An 18481-nucleotide genomic window follows, 5' to 3' on the forward strand; every position below is an offset into this window, starting at 1 on the left:
CACTCGTCAAGATCGGTCAGCCAAGCACACAATTTTTGGGCCAAACTCATTTGGAAGCACCAGGCGCACAGAATGCAATAGTTGGTAGGCACTGGCCATTTTCCACATTTCTTAATTAATCCCAAAAGTATGCAACACATTTTTTATGGAAATTTAAGATCCAAATTTCCTATAAGCCCTAGTATAAAAAAGTATAAAATTCGGAAGTTCAACTTATTGTACATATGTATATAATACACAAAATACATATAAATATTCCTTGGGCTAATACTGTACATTCTAAGACAATCCATGTCTTAGATGCGAGTCTAGTCATTAAACTATTAATAAATTTGGGATCCAACGCTGAGTCCCCGTTCGCTGCATAAGCTGATGCCATGTGGATTTCCTGGACGAGTCGGGAGACCAGTTCGCAGCAGGCCTTCTGTCTGTTCTTCGCCACAGCCATGACCTAAAAGGTAACAAAACAAGAAAACATAAGTTATCATTAGTTAATAATTTCCATATTAAAATTAAGTACCTAAAAATCGGATACAAATTAGAAAAGTTATGGAGGTAGAAATGTCGGAAAATGGTCAATTTTCTGCAAATCTGCATGAAATGACCAAAAGTTGTTTCATCTGAACGGGGAAGGTATTTTCTTTCATGGACCACAACAAAATTGCACTTTTTTCGGGAAAAGCTTCATTAAACACCCAAAAATGCCTGAGGTTGATTCTCTATGGTGGGAGAGTTCTAAGTAAATTTTCTCATTTCTCTAGATAGGTAGGTTTTTTGACGGGGTTTCTCTTTTCGCTGGCCTGAGATGCATTTTAGTTGCCAGACGACTTTCTCACTGAGCTTCGCCTCTCAAAAAACCGAATGCCCAGCCCAAAAGCCACAACATACGTAAGAACTTGGTCAAGTAGCTGCGGCTGCAAACGGGTTTCAGTCGAGTTTTGGGCCTCAGAGGCGATACGCGATATTCGAGATCCGCGATGACTAATTCCGTGCCCGTCGCATTGGTTTTCTTAGGCAGCCTGTGCCTTTTTGTTGGCGTAGTGCAGGCAGCTTCCATCGAGTGTGGATCGGAGGCCAAGTCAGCAGAGGACTCGGTGACCACACCCAGTCCAAGTGAGGTCAACAAGTTCGTTCACAGCCTGCAATGCACTTTGGAGAAGGCCAAGCCATGGATCGCCAACATCGAGAAGGAGGCTAAGATCTTGGAGGAGAAGGCAAGGGATGTCACCAGATCGCTTTTCCAGCGCATAAATATGTTGGTCAACGTCCTTGCTCAGCCTGGCAACTCTGAGAAGGACAAGAACAAGGACAAGGACCCGGAGGAGGTCAGCAGCACCACGGAGGAAACGTCCACTTCAGATACTTCCAGTACTTCAACAAGTGCTCCTAAAGAAGAGCTCACCACTTCCTCGCCGCCGATTCACATGGAGTGGCTGGAGGATAACGCCAATGAGGTGGACTACGTCCCAGAGAAGAATCAGTAGTATACTTAGCTAAATTATAATCCTACATTTATTTATATTTATTAATAAAGATTATAGCTCTTTTTTTTTGGAGATGAGCATTTCCTATTTATAATAATTGATGGTATCATTTACTTTAAAGGAAAATGCTAACTCTTTTTTTTACGTTTGATTAATCAGACTTGTGAAATGTGACTTGTTGTCTTATACAATTTTTACTTTAGCATAACTGGAAGTCCGAAACTTGTTCGGAGAACCGGGTAAATTGGGTTAAAGTTCTTAATGAAACGTTTCCTCCTCTTTGTGACTCATACTTGGGATTCTTTCCCGACTTTCTCTTCTGGACTTTACATGACGCTGTGGTTATTGGCCAAAAATAAACAAACAGCCTGCTAACTGAAGCCCTGCAACTCCGGCATAACTTGCGAGCCGGTTTTGGTGTCAACGGATCAGTGAATCACCATTGCAAAAGAAGGCTCATCACTGGAGCAATCTAAACGAATGGCTTTCAATTGCCAATTGCCAGTCGTCGTGGAAGATGCAGCTTCAGGGCACCTGCGGACTCCTGATAATACTCATCATTGTCTTCCTATCACTGCCCATGATCCAAGCGATGGTCTGGTCGGGATTTGGCTGCTCAGCCCGGGATCATCGCGGATGCTGTTTTAACTGGATGAAACCCAAACGGCCAAAACCCCCGTGTGCTCCTCAAAACAGAAATTAGGCCTAAATAGGCCACAAAAACTGAATTACTTACAAACAGAAATCACAAAGGATAAAACATGTTTTAGAAATACAATTTTTTTTTATTGTGAAAACTTACACCATTAAAATATTTATTGTAAAATGAAAAATAAATAAAGTCAAGGTGAAAATAATATTTGATTAAGTGGTAAAATTGTGTGTATAATGTTGTTGGTAAACAAAAGTGCTCGTGACTCGTACAAATTTAGTTGATTATCCATCAATTTGGTGTAATTTTGGCATCAAACAATAAACAAATATTTAATTGAGAATAGTAAGAAAAAAACACATTGGAGTGAGTTTTTTGTTTAATATTACTATGGTAAAAAATAAAGAGATTAATCAACATGTGTGTTTTGATTACCAGGACTTGTTTTTGTGCAACTGCAAGACTGTCAATCTTGAGATAAATAATTACTGCTGATAAACAAGTTTAGAGAACAATTAAAAAAATACTTTTTACAGCTCTTAATTGGCACCAGTATTTAAAAAAAAACATAAAGGCAGTTGTCAAATATTTTTATACATTTAAAATAATAAGAAATGAGTTCTATAAAAACTTTAGTATTTGACGAAGTAAAAGTCTTTGCCCAGAAAATAATAAGAGTTTGTATTCTTATTACTTGTTCTTATTTTAATAAAATTGTTCTCTGTGTAGGAGAGCTTCTATTACAGCGAAGCTAGAGCGGTTCGCATTGTGAGCAAACGCCTAACAAACCGCGTAGACGAGCGCACGAACGCAACTAGTTTGGGGTTTATTTCAGATCAGCTTTGGGGCAAGAAGCAGGGGGCGGGGATTCGTAACCGGTTGGCGGAGGTCGGAGATCGGAGACGGGAGACGGGAGAGCCGTGATTTGGGATCGTAAACCGACGCCGTCGCCGTTGCGGAGCAGTGCGATCAGTCGTGTTGTCAAACTGAAAGCGTCAAGATGAAATCGCTGGTCGTGTGCTCCCTGATCGGATTGGTGGTCCTGATGGCCGCTGGCCAAGTTCGCGCCGACTGCGACGAGGCCAAGAAACCCGAGGACAGCGACTTCACGCACTTCTTCAAGAACCTCGGCTGCAAGGTCAACCAGGGCGCCAAGGATGTGGCCGAGGCGGCGAAGCCCTACACCGACAAGATCGGCGAGGGCGCCAAGGAGTTCGGCAGCTCGGTGGCCCACAAGTACGATGAGCTGAAGCACAAGCTCACCGACGATGCCTCCACCACGCCCAAGGTGCCGGTGACCTACGACGCCCCCACCGAGAAGGTCCTCCTGGCCCCCATCGGTGGACCCAGCTCCCCGGCCCCGTGAGGTCAGTCTGCCCCCTAAAAAACACAAATCCGAATTAAATGAGTTACACTAACCATCGGATCTCACGATTTCAGGCACTCACAACCGGCTGTAGGAGACCCCTCGTTGCATTGTTTGCACATTTCTTTGTTTTTTTTTCTTGTGATCTATATAAATAAATAAAAGCTAATTCAAGTGATGTTGGAATCGTGACCTGCGTTTTGCGACTTAATCGAGTGCTGATAAGCGGGGATTAGCCGGGGATCACAGATCGTTCGTTATCAGCTTTGAGCTAATTAACAGACGGCGAAAAACAAAATTCAATCAAATAGTTGGGGATCTTTGGCTCTTTGGGGGTTGATCAAGAGTTTACTTAATTTAAATTCAAGTATCAACAACACTAAAGAGCTCAAGTCAACGCATTAATAGATAGAAATGAATGTACAAAACGATAATGTTTTTGATTAAATGGGAAACCAGGGAAACAATAGTCGAGTCACTAAGGCAATAAACAACTTAAGACGAAAGTAAACCGCAAGTGATTTACATTTCAATCGTAATTATTCAAATTAAGACAACACTGTTAGCAATTATTTCTGAGAACTGAAATCATGCGCAGAAACACTCATTAAAGATCATAAAAGCAAACATCGTGAAGTCGTCGCTCCCTTGACCGTCAACCTCAACTCATTGCCGATCCAAATTATATAGTTGAGATGCTTCTGATCAGTCACCATGACGAGCAGTTCATTTATTTCGCTGGCCTACAATTTATAAGCCATTTTTTATAGTTTGCATCGGGGAACTTTAGAATACATTGTTTATCGTAGGATTATTACATAAATTAAAGTGATCTGGATCTAGAATGAATATACTCTTTGTGAGTGACAAAGATACACTTCCGGTTAAAGTTGTATTAGTGAAATGATAAGATAATAAATACTTTTTGGACTACAACAAATATTTATTTATGGTCTTGTCTTGCCTAAAAATCAGCTGGGAAAAAAGTTTGTCTTTAAATTTAGATAAGAAAAAAATTGTAGTTTCAAGAAAAAAAACTAGTAATATAAAAGCTCAGAGTCATTAATTTTTTTGAATGTCAACACTTGTTTTTGAGAGTTATTTATCCAGTGTATTTTCCTCATTTTTTATTACCTCTTGACATTTGTCTTTTCGTTCGCAGTTTTTGTTGATCGACTTGCCTTCGTTTAGCTAATTTATTTATTTACTTATGAGTGCGGATGCCCCAATGTCAATTTTCTAGATTGAATGCCAAGACGCTTTCAGAATGCCAAGTAGGATTTCCCGATCGATTGGTCGAATTACGGCTTGTTTTCGCCACTAATTGAACGAGAGTATTTAGTAATTACACGAGACTTACGTAAGTGAGGGCATTACTCACATTGTGTGAACTTTAGTACGTAGTTGTGGATGAGACAGTTCCATTTGAAACTTCCGCACTGGCTTTTTGGGCCAGAGTTGAACTGGTTTGTTGAGCTGTTAGACTAATTGTTCTATTGTGCAAATTACTCATAATTGCACATGCGTCGCAGTGCCAAAACCCGAAACAATAAAAGCAATCAGCATACACAGCAACTGACTCACATGTCACAATCAACAAATAAAAACTGCCAACAAAAATAAACACTTCACATAAATCAGATTATCACTTCGGGTTTTGAAAGCTGAGCTCGAATTGCAGCCGGAATTTCAGAGGATTGGTTTTCAATGGCATGGAGTGCCAGTTGTTCAAGGGAAAATTACGAGAACAGTATTTTCGGAGCACTTCACAAACAACGCGTAATAAATTATTCACTTGCAATTCGTTTTACTTGAGAACTGAATAACTAAACGTTATTTTATTTTAAATAAGAAGAGTGGCATTGAATATTTGTAAACTATTTATATTTACTTTAATAAATTGAAATGGTTTTAGAAATTGAAACCTTTTTAGAAGGTTTTCTGCCTCTGCCACTGGAAAACTTTAACTGACTTTTAAATGCCCCAATGGACTTTATACCTACACCGTGGTAATCAAATTGTATGAATAAATATTAAAGTGTAGGGGAATCTGTTTATCTGAGAGATAGTTCCCCCAGCCTCCGCAGCTGCAGCTCCTCGTCACTTTCAATAAGTTTCCGGCTGGCAAACATTCGCCTGGTATTTTTTGGCTCTTCCGTTGCTTTCCCTCGGCAGAACTTTGCAGACAAGGCAGGTTGCTCATACGCACAGTTGCACCACCCGGCTGGATGGTTTTGGGTGGTTCGGGAGGTCCGAGGGGCTTTTCGAGGGCGGCGAGAACGACAGTCATTACCGCCAAAGTTTTGTCGGCCAACGTACTTTCGAGACAGCCATCTCATGGGCATCGAATTATGACACTTTTAGTGGTTTCTGCTAACTATGCGGCGGCCAAAGGAGAAAATCGAGAGCAGGACGAGGAGAAAGCAAATCCTGCGGAGGGCAGACAGAGACCCAAAACTGTCTTTGTAGTTTAGTAAGTTTTGCCTTTTGGATTTGTTTGCAACTTTACTTCGATTTCAGCCAACAGCCAACACAAACTTGCAGTCATGTTGGCAAGTAAAAGAGCGAGAAGAATACCGGGCACTTCCTGATTTAAATTTCCATGGGTAACGTTCAAAGTTTAACTCATATCAAAAAATGTATTTTGGCAACAAGAAATGATAAAATTTGTTTCTTTGAATATTATTTACATGTATTTTAAAAAAGACCGGGGGAAAAACAACAAATTGAGTTTTATTTAAATTATCATAATCTATTCTTTAATCGTATTATTGAAGTAGTTTCAAAAGGCCCACTGAACTATATTCTATTTCTGCTTCGAATAAAAATTACAAATAATTATATTATTAATCTATACAATCTATACAATAATAATAAATATACCCATAGTAACCATCAAATATCTAGAACAGACCTTCAATCTGTATGTAGTTTTCCCAGCAGCTTTTCCGCCTTACAATGTTTTTATATTCGTCCTTCCTTTTGCTATTATCTTTCGTTTGGGTTTTTGTTTTTTCTTTTTCGTGTGCTCCTTTTTTAACTTAAAAGTTTATCAATAAAATTATGACAGAAAACTTTTTAATTTGGCACACAATAGTCGTAGACACGAATCCGTATGCGTTTGGGGACGCTTTTCCAACCGCACATCCGCATTTTATTCCAGACAGACGGGAAAATGCGAGCAAATAAATAAGAAAAAAAATGTTGGGAAATACAGTCGTCAGCCTATCACAGAGATAACAATCGGGCACTGGGAAAGGGGGCGTGGCTCAGCCTTTGAGACTCTTCAGTTTGTTTTTCTTCTCCACGGCCAAACTATTGGCGAACTGCTTGTCCGCCTCCGCTTTGTATTCCGCCAGATTGTACTTGGTTTCCTAAAACATAAAACATAGTAGGAAAATATAAATAAATTCTTTTTAACTCAGTATTATGAAATCGGGTATAATTATAACATAAAATTAACTCACATTGAGAGCGTTGTTAAACTCGGTCATGGCCAACTTCTGGAGACCTCGGAAGTTTCTGCCCAAAATGCGACCCAGTTCGTATCGGGAGATCTGGAAAGCCTCCGTTGTGGTGGTGGGCTCCTCGCTATTACTGCCACTTTCTTCGCCACTTATAGACTATTGGAAACATATAGATACACTTTATAGATTTTTATTCTGAGTTAAGTCCAGGCCAACTCACAATTTTCTCGGTCGTCACCCTCGGACGATTGGTGGGTTTCGCGGGTCCTGGATCACTGAACTGCTCGTTGACCGTGTTGTATATGTCATTTAAGGTGTTGCGAGTATCCGTGTATTGCTAAGTATAGTATTTAAAATGTGCAAAAAAATAGATAATAAAATATGTTAATAATAGGAATGTGTTCTCCACAAACTGTAATATCATCTATGACAAATAAATAAACCAAACAAATACAAGGTTGAGCCACTCACATCCACTATTAGATTCTTGGTGATGACCATCTTCTGAAAGAAGTCCCAGAAGATCCCGCGCTTGTGTCTTATGTGAGGCGCATCCTTGGAACTCGGATCCTCTCCGCGAACCAAAACCATCGTCATTAACAGAATACTGCCAATCAGCAAGGTTGACATTAACTTTCTCTGTTCCCCGAACTGCATGCTGCAAAAGAAAGAACAAAGCGCGAATATATATTTCATTATTGCAGAGCTCTTTGCGTGATTAATCCATTGCAAATTGCATCGATCAACGGCAGATTCTGTCATCGGCCAGCGGAATAACGACGGCAATAGAATTGACACGCCCCCGCGGAGGCGGTGCATAAATCATGTTCGGTGACAGCTCTCAAAAAGGAGAACAGCAACAACAGAAAGCGAAATTGAAATGGAAATTGGTATGGGGAATGTGGCAAAAGCAGAGCTCAATAAATGCCGCGAAATAAACACCGAAAAGTTCAATGAGTGAATGAATTCTTTAAATATTTGTTGGCATATCTTTTAGTCACTTGAATAAAGTACCTCGCCAACTAAAAAATACACTTAATTGACCATCTCGTTCAGTGGAAAATGGGAAAACAGCTTTTCGCTTAGTCTAATTGCATCAGAGCGCCCCTAAAAGTATGCAGCCGAAATTGTGTGACAATCAAATTTGCAATATTTAGTCAACTTTTTCGCTGCTCTGCGAGACTCCCTCGCAAAATTGTGTAAAATGCGCATTTTTTCGCTGTTTGTTTTTAATGCGCGTAATTAGGAAAATTGCCAAAGTAGCTTAATAAATTTTTACATTTTAATTGCGTTTCTACCCGCCGAACGCAATACGCAAAAATATTCAAATGCCATTTAATGTCACAATGCGGTGTGTTTTAGCGTTATTTAAGCCCCTTCGGGCCGAAAGAGTTAATAGAAAACAGCAACGGCCCGCGGGCAAGGGCCGAACACTGGCCGCCTCATTGTTTGCCCATAATTTCTAATGCAATGTGAAAATAATTTAAATTATTTCAATGCCACCCTTACTAAACACAACAAACACGAAGACTACAAAAAAAAAAAACAATGATTATATTATATTTGCTACATTTTGCAGCATTTTGTGTCCGATTATGCCACAAATGAAAATGCAATGACCTCTTTAGCCAGAAAGAGATGGCGAACGGGGGCGAAAGGGGGGAAAATTGCGGCATTGATGAAATTATAACCAGAACAAATTGCACAAAATGTATAAAAATATTATTGAAATCATTTGAATCTCTTTCAGGGCTTTGTGCGATTTTTCTCTTTCCACTTTTCCGCGTAAAGGAAATATAATCGTTAAATAATTAAATAGTAACATTTAAATGCCAAACTTGAATTTCATTTGAAAAAGATTTGGTAGTTTAGAGTATTTTGTTTTAGTAACATGCTGAACTAAGAAGTATTTGGATGGGTAGTCTTTTTTTCAGTGTGACTAATTGAGCAGCTGACGGCAGAATTGCCGCATTTGATTGGATTGTTGGCCATTTGCCGAAAACGTTGGCACTTCATTTGCACCATCACGCAGGGAAATCTGATTGATGGTCGAAGGGAGGAAGGGGGGAGGGGGGGGGTATCAATTTCCCGTCGATGGGGTTGAGGTCAAGTCCGCCGAACAGCAGAACGAAATACCCAATCAAAATCTGCAGCACTGAAATTACATAAAGACTCACGTAAACGGGTTTTTGCATATGAATCTATGAATACCCTAAAAATATTTCACAAATTCCAACTATAAATAAGATCACACCTGCTTATTTTCTTTTAAAACATTACACAATAAGTTGTAATATAATACTTTTATAGCCACCTAGTATGCAACCAAATAAAAGGGTATGCTAAGTTTACTTTCCCGGCTTTCATAGCTATCCCGGCTTTTCCCCGCTTTCCTGGCAACCAATTTTGGACACTATTTCCCCGTAACCCCCTCATCCTATGGCACATATTCTCCGGTATCGTCGAGCGCAGAAGTCAATTGCCTTTGGCTCCGTAGACAATCGTTTGATGCTTTAATGCTACTCAAGTGCTCAAACTCTTTTGCCAGGCGAATGATGATGCAACAACAACAATAACAACAACAGTAAATTGCCGAAAAAGAAAACAACAACAACAACAACAACAACAATAATAAAATAGAAATCGAGAAGCAGAGCGAAAAAAGTACTTGAAGTGAAAACTTTTGCTTTTTCGAGAGCGCTCTATGCCATTCCCCCGATCCTTTCCCTTCCCCCCTCCCCCCAAAAAAAGCAGTGCCATAAAAATGCATGGCTCACACACACACACACACCACACACACATATGCATATCTTTATACCCATAGATTGCCTGTTGTAGCGTAAGGCAATCAGCAGAAAAAGCAGAAGGATCTCGTCCTACTGCCCTTTCTGCCCCTTCTTCCCTCCCTAAAACCCCGCCTTAAAAAATGACGAAACGAAACGAAGCGGTACACATAACAGACAAACATTTCATTGAGTTGAGTTGAGACGAGTTTTTCGGGTGCACTTGAGCTCTGCCACCGTCTTTGGAGTCCCGAGCTTCCCAAGTTGCCAAGTTCCACTGCAGCCCCAAGCCGATGGGAGCCACAAAATGTTCTTTGCATATGAGCGAAGTGATTGCTTAATTGCCAAAATTCATTGCCCAGATTGATGGAGGGAGGTGCAAAAAGTGGCCAAAGGGCCGCAGAGTGGTCGAACCTGCGGGGGGAGCTGTGAAGTCCTCTTTGAACTCCTTATTGCCAATTCCATCACAGATGGACAGCAAGTTGCATAAAGTTGCTATCGAAATAGTGGCATCAAACGAAATTGGTTGAAATATATGATAACAACTATATCACTCACAGTAAAACTAAAATGAAAATCATTAAAGAAACTTGTTTGTCATATACGTTTTAAAATATTAATTTTCAGGGATTTAATCATTTTTTGAATTCGATTAAATCACCCTTATTATAAATATAAAAAACAAACACCACATTATTTACTTTTTGAAATGTATCCAAGCGTTTTTAAATCCCACAAGTTATTGTTAATCCGCTCCTGCTTTCCAGTGCACCACCTTTCTTAGATCCCACCTTCTTAGCCATTTCCCATTTGACTCTTGGCCATTTTCATTTGCTTTTGCAACTTTGTTGCTTTCTTCCGCTCAGCGGCGCCTTTTCCTTTTTCCACCTGATAGTTTCTCCTTTGGCGTGTTGTCATTATCAGCGTCCTGGCCGCACTTGTTGTTGTTGTTTCTGCAGCTCGAAGCATTTTAATTATGCCTTAATGGCGCATAATAGCTGTCCTTGTTCCTCCCCCGATCTGCTGTCTCCTTCCCGCGAACTCTTATTACGCTTGGACTAACGGCATTGGTATTTTTCGGCGCCCGCTTTCGTTTGGCAACTTTGCCCATTTTTCGACTAGATTTCGAGTTAAGTTTTTCCGCCCCACCCACTGCTTTCCACCGCCTCCCCTTCTATAGCGCTTTCCCTGCTTGTCTTCAGGTAAATTTACACTGGCCCGCAGCTGGACAAACCCTTTTTTCAATGCCCAAGATACCCTGTAAGTGAGGGCTGATGAAAATTGTGCATTTTTGCATACTATGACAAAAAACTATAGCTTTTTTAAAATGCAAAATGCGTTTTAAAATACTTTGGAGATTTTTGTTTTCTTCAGCATAAAATTCGAAGATATTTGTTGAAACTTTTCTTCTGCTAAGCTAATATCATAACTTGGTTTCAACTAGAATACCCCTTTCTTTTTTGTCCAATGCCTTTTCGCTTTTTCCACAGTTTTGATGATGGCATCGCCATGCTTTTTGCCTTTCTTCCTCATTTTGCTTACTTTTGTTACCAGTTTTTCGGCAATTCTCATTGCACTTTTGTGCACGCTTTGATTATTTTATTGCCCGTCTCCCTTTTCCTCAGACAAAGGCCCCCTTTGCCAACGCCCCTGTTCAAACTTCATTTGAAATTAAAACTTTTTCGGCTGTGCAAGGGAGATGGAGAACGAGAACGAGAATGGCAAAATCGCATTCTTGATTATGTTTTCCAACTGGCTCATCAACTGGCCAACAAAACTTTGTAATTATATCAATGAGTGCTGGCCGCAGGGAAATCGAAATGGTGGCGGTGGAGAGGGGGAGGGGAATCGGGGCATTTTGGGGGAGGGGCATTTAAATCGTACTGTTCGATGGCTAGCCAAAAATCAATCAATTTTCGTCTCAGCTCTCAAAATATTTTTGCATGGCATTTCAATTAAATTTGATTTGATTTGATGCAATGCAATGTGATTCGATTCGTTTCGATACTCAGCACTCTCTCAAATTTGGCTCTGGTGCACTGAGAGAAATGCCCAGCAATTCTTAGGCATACTTAAAAGGTTTCTATGCTAGTTGGGAAATTAAAGTAATATTTTAATTTTCTAGTACTTAAATTTTTATTATTATTTTAGTTTAATAGGAAACCATTTAAAACGAGTAACGGACTTTTTATTATTATTTTAGTTTAATAGGAAACCATTTAAAACGAGTAATATCTTTTACTAAGCTAGTTGCTGGTTGATTATAATCGGATTTAAATTGCACAAAAGCAGATTTCAATAAAAACGTTCGAATTTTGTGCTTGGGCATGTTTTTGTTTGATTTTCTCTGTGTTGCCAAAACTCTCTTTGTGTGCTTGTGTTGGTAAACACACTTGAACAAAGCAGATGAAAAGCAGAATGAAAGGAGAGGAGAAGGGGGAGAAATGACGAAGGGAGGAGGAGAAAGGGTTTCTCCGCCTGAGACAACGAAAGCAACTCAAACTGACGATGTGCCAGGCATATTGTCCATGTAACTAATGATACACATACACATGCACACACAGTCACACACACGCACACATGGAAGGATCCAGCACACAAGGACCTGCAGAACGGGACGGGAATAGAGATAGAGCGAGAGGGACTGGGCGACAATTGCTGCCTTGGATCTCGCCTCATTTTGCATTTGCATGCTAAGTACCAATTAAACGAGACTTAAGAGCGATTTAAATGTCCTCGATATGTTGCCGACGCTGGCAGCGACGCCAGCAGCGATTTACCGTTGTGTTTTGTGGCTGTGTATGTGTGTGTTAGTGTGTGGAGGGCACGCGTTTATGTGTGTGTGCATATGTGCCTGAGTAGGTGTCCCAGGAAATATTCCCCAAAGGGGCTACAGTTGCCCTCACAAGTTAAACTGCATTATCAATAAAAAAAATGTAGATATTCTAAAGGTTGGAAAAATGTTTCCCACAAAAAAACTAACTTTTTCCCACTTCCAATTCTTAAGTTGTAATATATGTTAATGAGAAAATATACAAATATAAACGAATAGTTTAAATAGTTCAAATTTGTGAAATAAGAAAGATTTTATCTTGGAAAAACCAGCTTATAGTCACTATTGTTGGAGATAAAGAACTGCACCGGGTAAATTTGAATTATTTTCCAACCATTTGCACGTTCAATAAATTCCTTTCCCCCAGCAGCTGTTGGCGTACTTTTGCCACACACTGTGTCACCATGGTGGCAGCATAAATTATGCGAATCGATGGCATCTTATCAACATTTGTCACTGCTGCACACTGGCGCCCGACTACGCACACATTGCCACATTTGTCCACCTGAAAATGCATTTTGCCCCGCCTCCGCGTTTTACCAATTTCCCCCCAATCCAAATCCCAACCAGAATGCCGAATCCAGAATCCAGAATCCTGAGTTTTCCGTGCTGCAATTTGATTTCCATTTTGGCAATTTCAGTTTCAGTTTCGGTTTCAGAGTTTCGATTTCTGTTTTGGTTTCGTTTCGTGTGCAGTGCTCTGTGTGAGCGAAATTATCGAGTTACATTTTGGCAATTTTTTGTTGATTACACATAACCCATCCTTTTTATGCACCCCCCCCCCCTTAACCCATTACAAGCCCCCCACTCTGCCCATTCAATTGATTCAACCCGTTGAGTTTTGGAGTTTGGCCCTCGCACTTGGCGTAATGTAATGAAAAATAAATAAATCCAACGTGGCCATAAACCTGAGCAGTCATAAAATATGCGTTTATTGAAATTAAAACCTGACCAAGAGTGGTGGAGAGGAAAAGGGGGGATGGGGGAAGGGGAGGGTGAGGGAGGTTAGGTGTCGAGTCGGAAGCGATCATAAAACTAAAACAGAGACACAAACTTGACCGAGGCAAAGTCTTGCATAATAAATGCTAATAAAGCTTTATGATGATGCCGTGGACAACGGGTTTGCTTTTTGGGAGTAGTGATGGGTTGTGGGTGGTTCAGGGCGACCTCAGCTGACCCAAGGACACACTCACATATGCTCCAACTCAACCCTCCCCCACTTCCACCTCCCCCCTTGACTTGGGCGCCACGTAAAAGTTAAACAACACGAAATTCCATTAAGCGAATGGATTGCCATTCATAACTGTCCTCGGGAAAATGTGTGTCTGTCTGTGGGCGAATGTATCTGTATTTGCGGGTGTGTATGCCCGTGTATGTGTGGCGTGTCAGTGTGTGCGTGTAAACAACACCAACTACCAGTGCTACAAAAGTTGCCCGAAAATGAATGGCAACCATTTATTGATATCCAGAAGGAGGGGCAAATGGTCTTGATAAAATATAAACAAAAGCGGGAAGGCAAGCTTTCAAAAAAGGTAGGGAAATTTTGCACCCATAACCCATATTTCATATAAAACCTACAGTTACTTAGAAATCAGATTGGAAAAAATTTAAATTATTACCTCCTTGTAGAAGTTTCTTTGATTATGCATTCTAATTTTGCTATGTAAACCAGTAAAATAAGTTTTGGTACTCCTTTTCTGCAAAATAATTATTTTATTAATTAGTTCGTGTGGTTAAGTAACCAAAATTTTCAATAACAAAATGAAATTGAAATTCTAATCTAATTTAAACTCTCCGCTCCTTTCGGAGGTCCCACGAAAATCGGAGTCTTGATTCCATTTAATATAATCAAAGCTAAATAGGGCTTCTGCTAAATTCCGAGAAGACCGAGCTAGCAAACCGCAGGCCACCACTAAAACAGGACCGCATCCACACAAACACACACACACACACAAGCACACACGCACATACAATACGCCCGCACACATGCATAACTAAGGAGTCCACGGAGGCAAACAAACAAACAAACAAGGATACACTCTCCCTCCCTTTTCGGAAGCCCCGTCCCCCCGAAACACCCTTTTTGCACACCCCTGGCGCATTGCTTTCATGTGTTTACTTTGGACATCGCATAAAGGTGACCAGACTCTGTGATATGTCATTTATTTTCAGCGCTGGCCGCGCCCGCCATTTGTAAACTCAACCGGAAAATTGCTTTTCTCAGCGCGTAGTGCCCCGAACCCTTTTTCCTTTTTCCGTCACTTTTCCCCCTTTAGTTTTTCCACTGCTAATGGTTCGCTAAAAAAATAAGGAAAACAACTGAAAAATACGAAATATGGCATTCAAAACTGTTGTGTTTGGTTTGGTTTTGTGTGCTTTTTATTTTCGCTGGAGGGGGTGAAAATAAAAGAGGGAACTGGGAGAAAAACTGTTTACAGTTGTAATTAAATTCACAATCGGGGGGCCTTCTATTTAATTGTTCGGCATCAACATTATTTTAAGTGGCAGAGGAGGCGGAAAGAAGTGGGACAGCGGGGCTTCCAACCAGCCATAGGGGGCGTATACGTGATCGCAGAGGCGAGCTCATAACTCATAATACGTATACGCCCCATCGTCTTGGCTCGGCTACGTGCCAACTGTCAAAAGCCGGCATCCTGCAGCGAGGCTTTCCCCGTTTTCCCAGCAAAGTCAATAAATAAAACATACATATTGATGTGGCCATGCTTTTCTTGTTGGTTTTTTTTTTTGTTTTGGGCAACAGCACTTTAAGTTTTCCTCCGCAAAAATATACCAACTTTGGCGCATAATTTTTAATCCGCCCCCTCTGAGATCTAGAAGTTATCTTAATTTTGCGATGCAGCTGCATAAACACATTCGTGGTCTGCCGATTTGGTATCTTTGTGGCATATCTCTGCTGCAACTGTCGGATTCCCACACACTAAAAGGGCGATAAACGAGGCCAAAGAAATGCCAAAAGGGGCAAATGAATACTGAAATTAGTTGGGATTCCAAGTCAAGTTATGCACTCAATAAAGACGGGTTACATCTCGCTTTATTGGTTTGATTAACTGTGCGTATCAGAAGACTAGAACAAAGTGAACAATCTTATTTAGTTCTCTGTTTGATTTGCGTTTTGATTTGCTCGATTTCTTTACATATAAAAACAACTCAAGGCTCTTACAGCGCACCAATATTATAAATACAAGTATTTATTTATAGCCAACTAGCTGCTGCCAGATGTTCAACATATGTTAATTGTTTTAATTTGCCTATATAAATATTTTTTTCCTTGGCTAATCAATTTGTATCTGCCTCCATGACGATGACACTCATAAAATGCGCTTTAAACAAACTAAAAACAATAAAAATAAGCCCTCAAAATGGAATTGAAAAAAAAAGCAAAAAGAAAAAACACCGAAAAACAACAATGGCAAATGCTAATCATGAAACAACTATCAACCGAAGACCGACCTTGACTTTCATACCAAAAAAAAAAAAAAAAACCAAGCGACAAACCCCAAGGTCATTCGAAGCTCTTGCCAAACTCCGTTGGTTTTCTCCGATCACTGTGGTCGGATTCTTTCGGCCAATTGCCGCATGTCGCTTTTGGCCGCAAATGGAAACCGGTAAGAAAAGAAGCCAGCATTGCGCCGACATTGACAGGTGGTAATTGATGGGCGAGGGCCAAGTTGCTTCTACGCTTTTTTGGCCTTTTGATTAACATTCAATTGGTCGCCGCGTCAATTGAAATTTTTGTCGGCCTTTTTGGGGGAGTTGCTGGCGGTTTCTCGAAAGTATGATTAATTCGCACGTGAAGGTGACGGAATTTCGGAGGTAAATTGTTTACACAATTGTTGATTCATATACCCAACCATGATTTAATTTCTCTCTTTATAGTTGCAGTTCACTTGAGTTGCGTTTCGTTGGGTTTCGGGAAATTTCGCGTCTCATGTGGCAGGCAAAATTTCCGCAATCTGCGTAACTGGAAAAGCCCAATCTTTTTTTTTGCTCTCCGCTTTTCCAGCGGCAATGTGGAGCCTATCAATTTGCACAAATTGCACATATTTGCCACGATATGTTAATCTCCCTCACAAGTTGCATAATCCACTGCAGTTTGCCGATGCAGCTGGCAAATAACCGAAAGATGAGGCAATTGGGTCACTATTGTTTACACGCCGCTGCGCATGCGTCTTTGCCTTCAACTGCCTTCAAAACAAGAAAACCCAGCAACGTTCATTTAAAATTCACCGAAAATTTAGCCCCAACAAAATTTTTTATTTATTCGCTTTTGTGTGGAATTTTGTTGTGTTGATCTTTTGGCTTTTGAACATTTCAAGGCCGTTGAAGATTTCGTGGGATTTGTTGACTTTATCTTGTTATCTGGGCAATGTGCGATGTTCACCTGTCGAACTCCGTGAAACCATAAACTGGAGCAAGGGAAACAGGCTTAAAGTGGTTAATAGTGGCAAAATGAATGCCTTGCATTTATTGAAAAAAACGTTAAACGATGCAAGTTTTTGTAGCTATTTAATATAACTTTTTTCAAAACTTTTGTGATTAAAATCAAACCCAATTATTATTAATGTGAAGTCGTTTTCTTTTCGCTAGGTTTCCAAGTTAAAGCAATTTTAAATTGATCACTGACAACACTCACTGAAAATAAAAAACAATTTAGAAACACGTTCTTTTGCAATCGAGATATTTTCGAGGTTTTTAGAGCAAACATAGCCACTACTTTGTTTTCCAATTAACCAATTTCCATTACACCGTTTTTCGCATACTTTTTCAACACACACTCGTTAAAATCCTTGCCCAACACACGCGTTAAAAGGCAGAGGTCAGCCGTGGGTTAATGCTTTTCGCCGCTTGCCAAACTCACGCAGCCAAAAAATATTTCCAAAAAATATTTGTAACTTGGAATGCAGTACAGCGAAAAGTAAATAACAAAAAAATACAGAAAAAAAATGGGAAAAACAAACAATAAAACTCACTTTCACGTGGCCCGCTAATCAATCGGCCAATCAATCGAACACTTCAAAAAAGATTTATAACACTCGGTTGCAGGGCAATTGAAATCGAAACCGAAAATAAATTCGTATTGAAAACAAAAAAAAATCTAAGCTGAAACAGAAACCGAAACCGAAACTGAAATCTATTTCGGCCGGCAACTTGTTAACTTGGTTACTTGGTTTTGGCGCACGCGAAAGAGAACTAAACGCGAGCAGCGGCCAAATTGTTTAAACTTTATGCAGCTTCAAAAACACTACAGAAAAACATAAAACCGACGTCGACGGCGGCAGAGGCCATTTCAAAGAGCCAAACGAGGCGGTACAGAGCCCGAAACCTGAATTGGATTCAGGCGCCGGCACAGTGTACATAGTGGACGTGTATGGCAAACTAAAGTAGCTTAACAGAAAGCACTGCATATTTTTCTAGGATTTAATATTTACTTAAGCACTAAAAGATAAGAGATAATTTTGAATGGTAAACCGAATGGTTAATTAATTATATAAAATTGTTATAAATTACTTGAAATATTTAAGTGCTTAATAGGTGACTTACAAAAGTAATTCTTTAACAAACTTTAAAAAGTTTTGAAGTCCTATTTGATCACATTTTTTGCCACAGCAACCACTGTTTCAAGTCAGGCTTGAGAAGTGCAGTCAGACGTACGTCGAAGTCGCCGGCGACGCCAACGTCGACAGAGGCTGAGGCAGAGGCAGAGGCAGCGGGGCTGTAAAGTAAACGCTGTAAACGGCACAAGCTGCAAATGCTGCGGAGCACAACAACAATGTGGCAAAGACAACAGAGAGGCACGTTAAGAGCTCAGCTGACTTGGCTAAATGCTGCTGGTCTGCTGGCATTGCATAACAGCTGGGTAATGGACACTCGCACC

The 18481-nt window shown here is 40.3% G+C and overlaps 3 protein-coding genes across 3 annotated transcripts; 2 read left to right on the plus strand and 1 right to left on the minus strand.

Moving 5' to 3' along the window:
* The first annotated feature begins 909 nt into the window (after positions 1-909).
* Positions 910-1581, plus strand: LOC108097451. Its single transcript, XM_017199723.2, has one exon. It carries the CDS (start codon positions 978-980, stop codon positions 1482-1484), a length of 507 nt encoding a protein of 168 aa, XP_017055212.1. The 5' UTR covers positions 910-977; the 3' UTR covers positions 1485-1581.
* Positions 1582-3100: 1519 nt separating this feature from the next.
* On the plus strand, positions 3101-3688 carry LOC108097437. Its single transcript, XM_017199707.2, has 2 exons — positions 3101-3503; positions 3577-3688. Exon 1 carries the CDS (start codon positions 3137-3139, stop codon positions 3500-3502), a length of 366 nt encoding a protein of 121 aa, XP_017055196.1. The 5' UTR covers positions 3101-3136; the 3' UTR covers position 3503; positions 3577-3688.
* A 2532-nt stretch (positions 3689-6220) lies between these two features.
* LOC108097455 lies at positions 6221-17807 on the minus strand. The gene is made up of 5 exons (XM_017199727.2): positions 17577-17807; positions 7441-7627; positions 7190-7306; positions 6970-7125; positions 6221-6876 (listed from the first exon to the last, which is right to left on the minus strand). The coding sequence occupies exons 2-5, from the start codon at positions 7624-7626 to the stop codon at positions 6772-6774; spliced, it is 564 nt and encodes a 187-aa protein (XP_017055216.1). The 5' UTR covers position 7627; positions 17577-17807; the 3' UTR covers positions 6221-6771.
* Between the last annotated feature and the right edge of the window lie 674 nt (positions 17808-18481).

The sequence above is a fragment of the Drosophila ficusphila genome, unplaced genomic scaffold (genome assembly GCF_018152265.1).
Source record: "Drosophila ficusphila isolate 14025-0441.05 unplaced genomic scaffold, ASM1815226v1 contig_197, whole genome shotgun sequence".
In the NCBI taxonomy this organism is placed as follows: Eukaryota; Metazoa; Arthropoda; class Insecta; order Diptera; family Drosophilidae; genus Drosophila; species Drosophila ficusphila.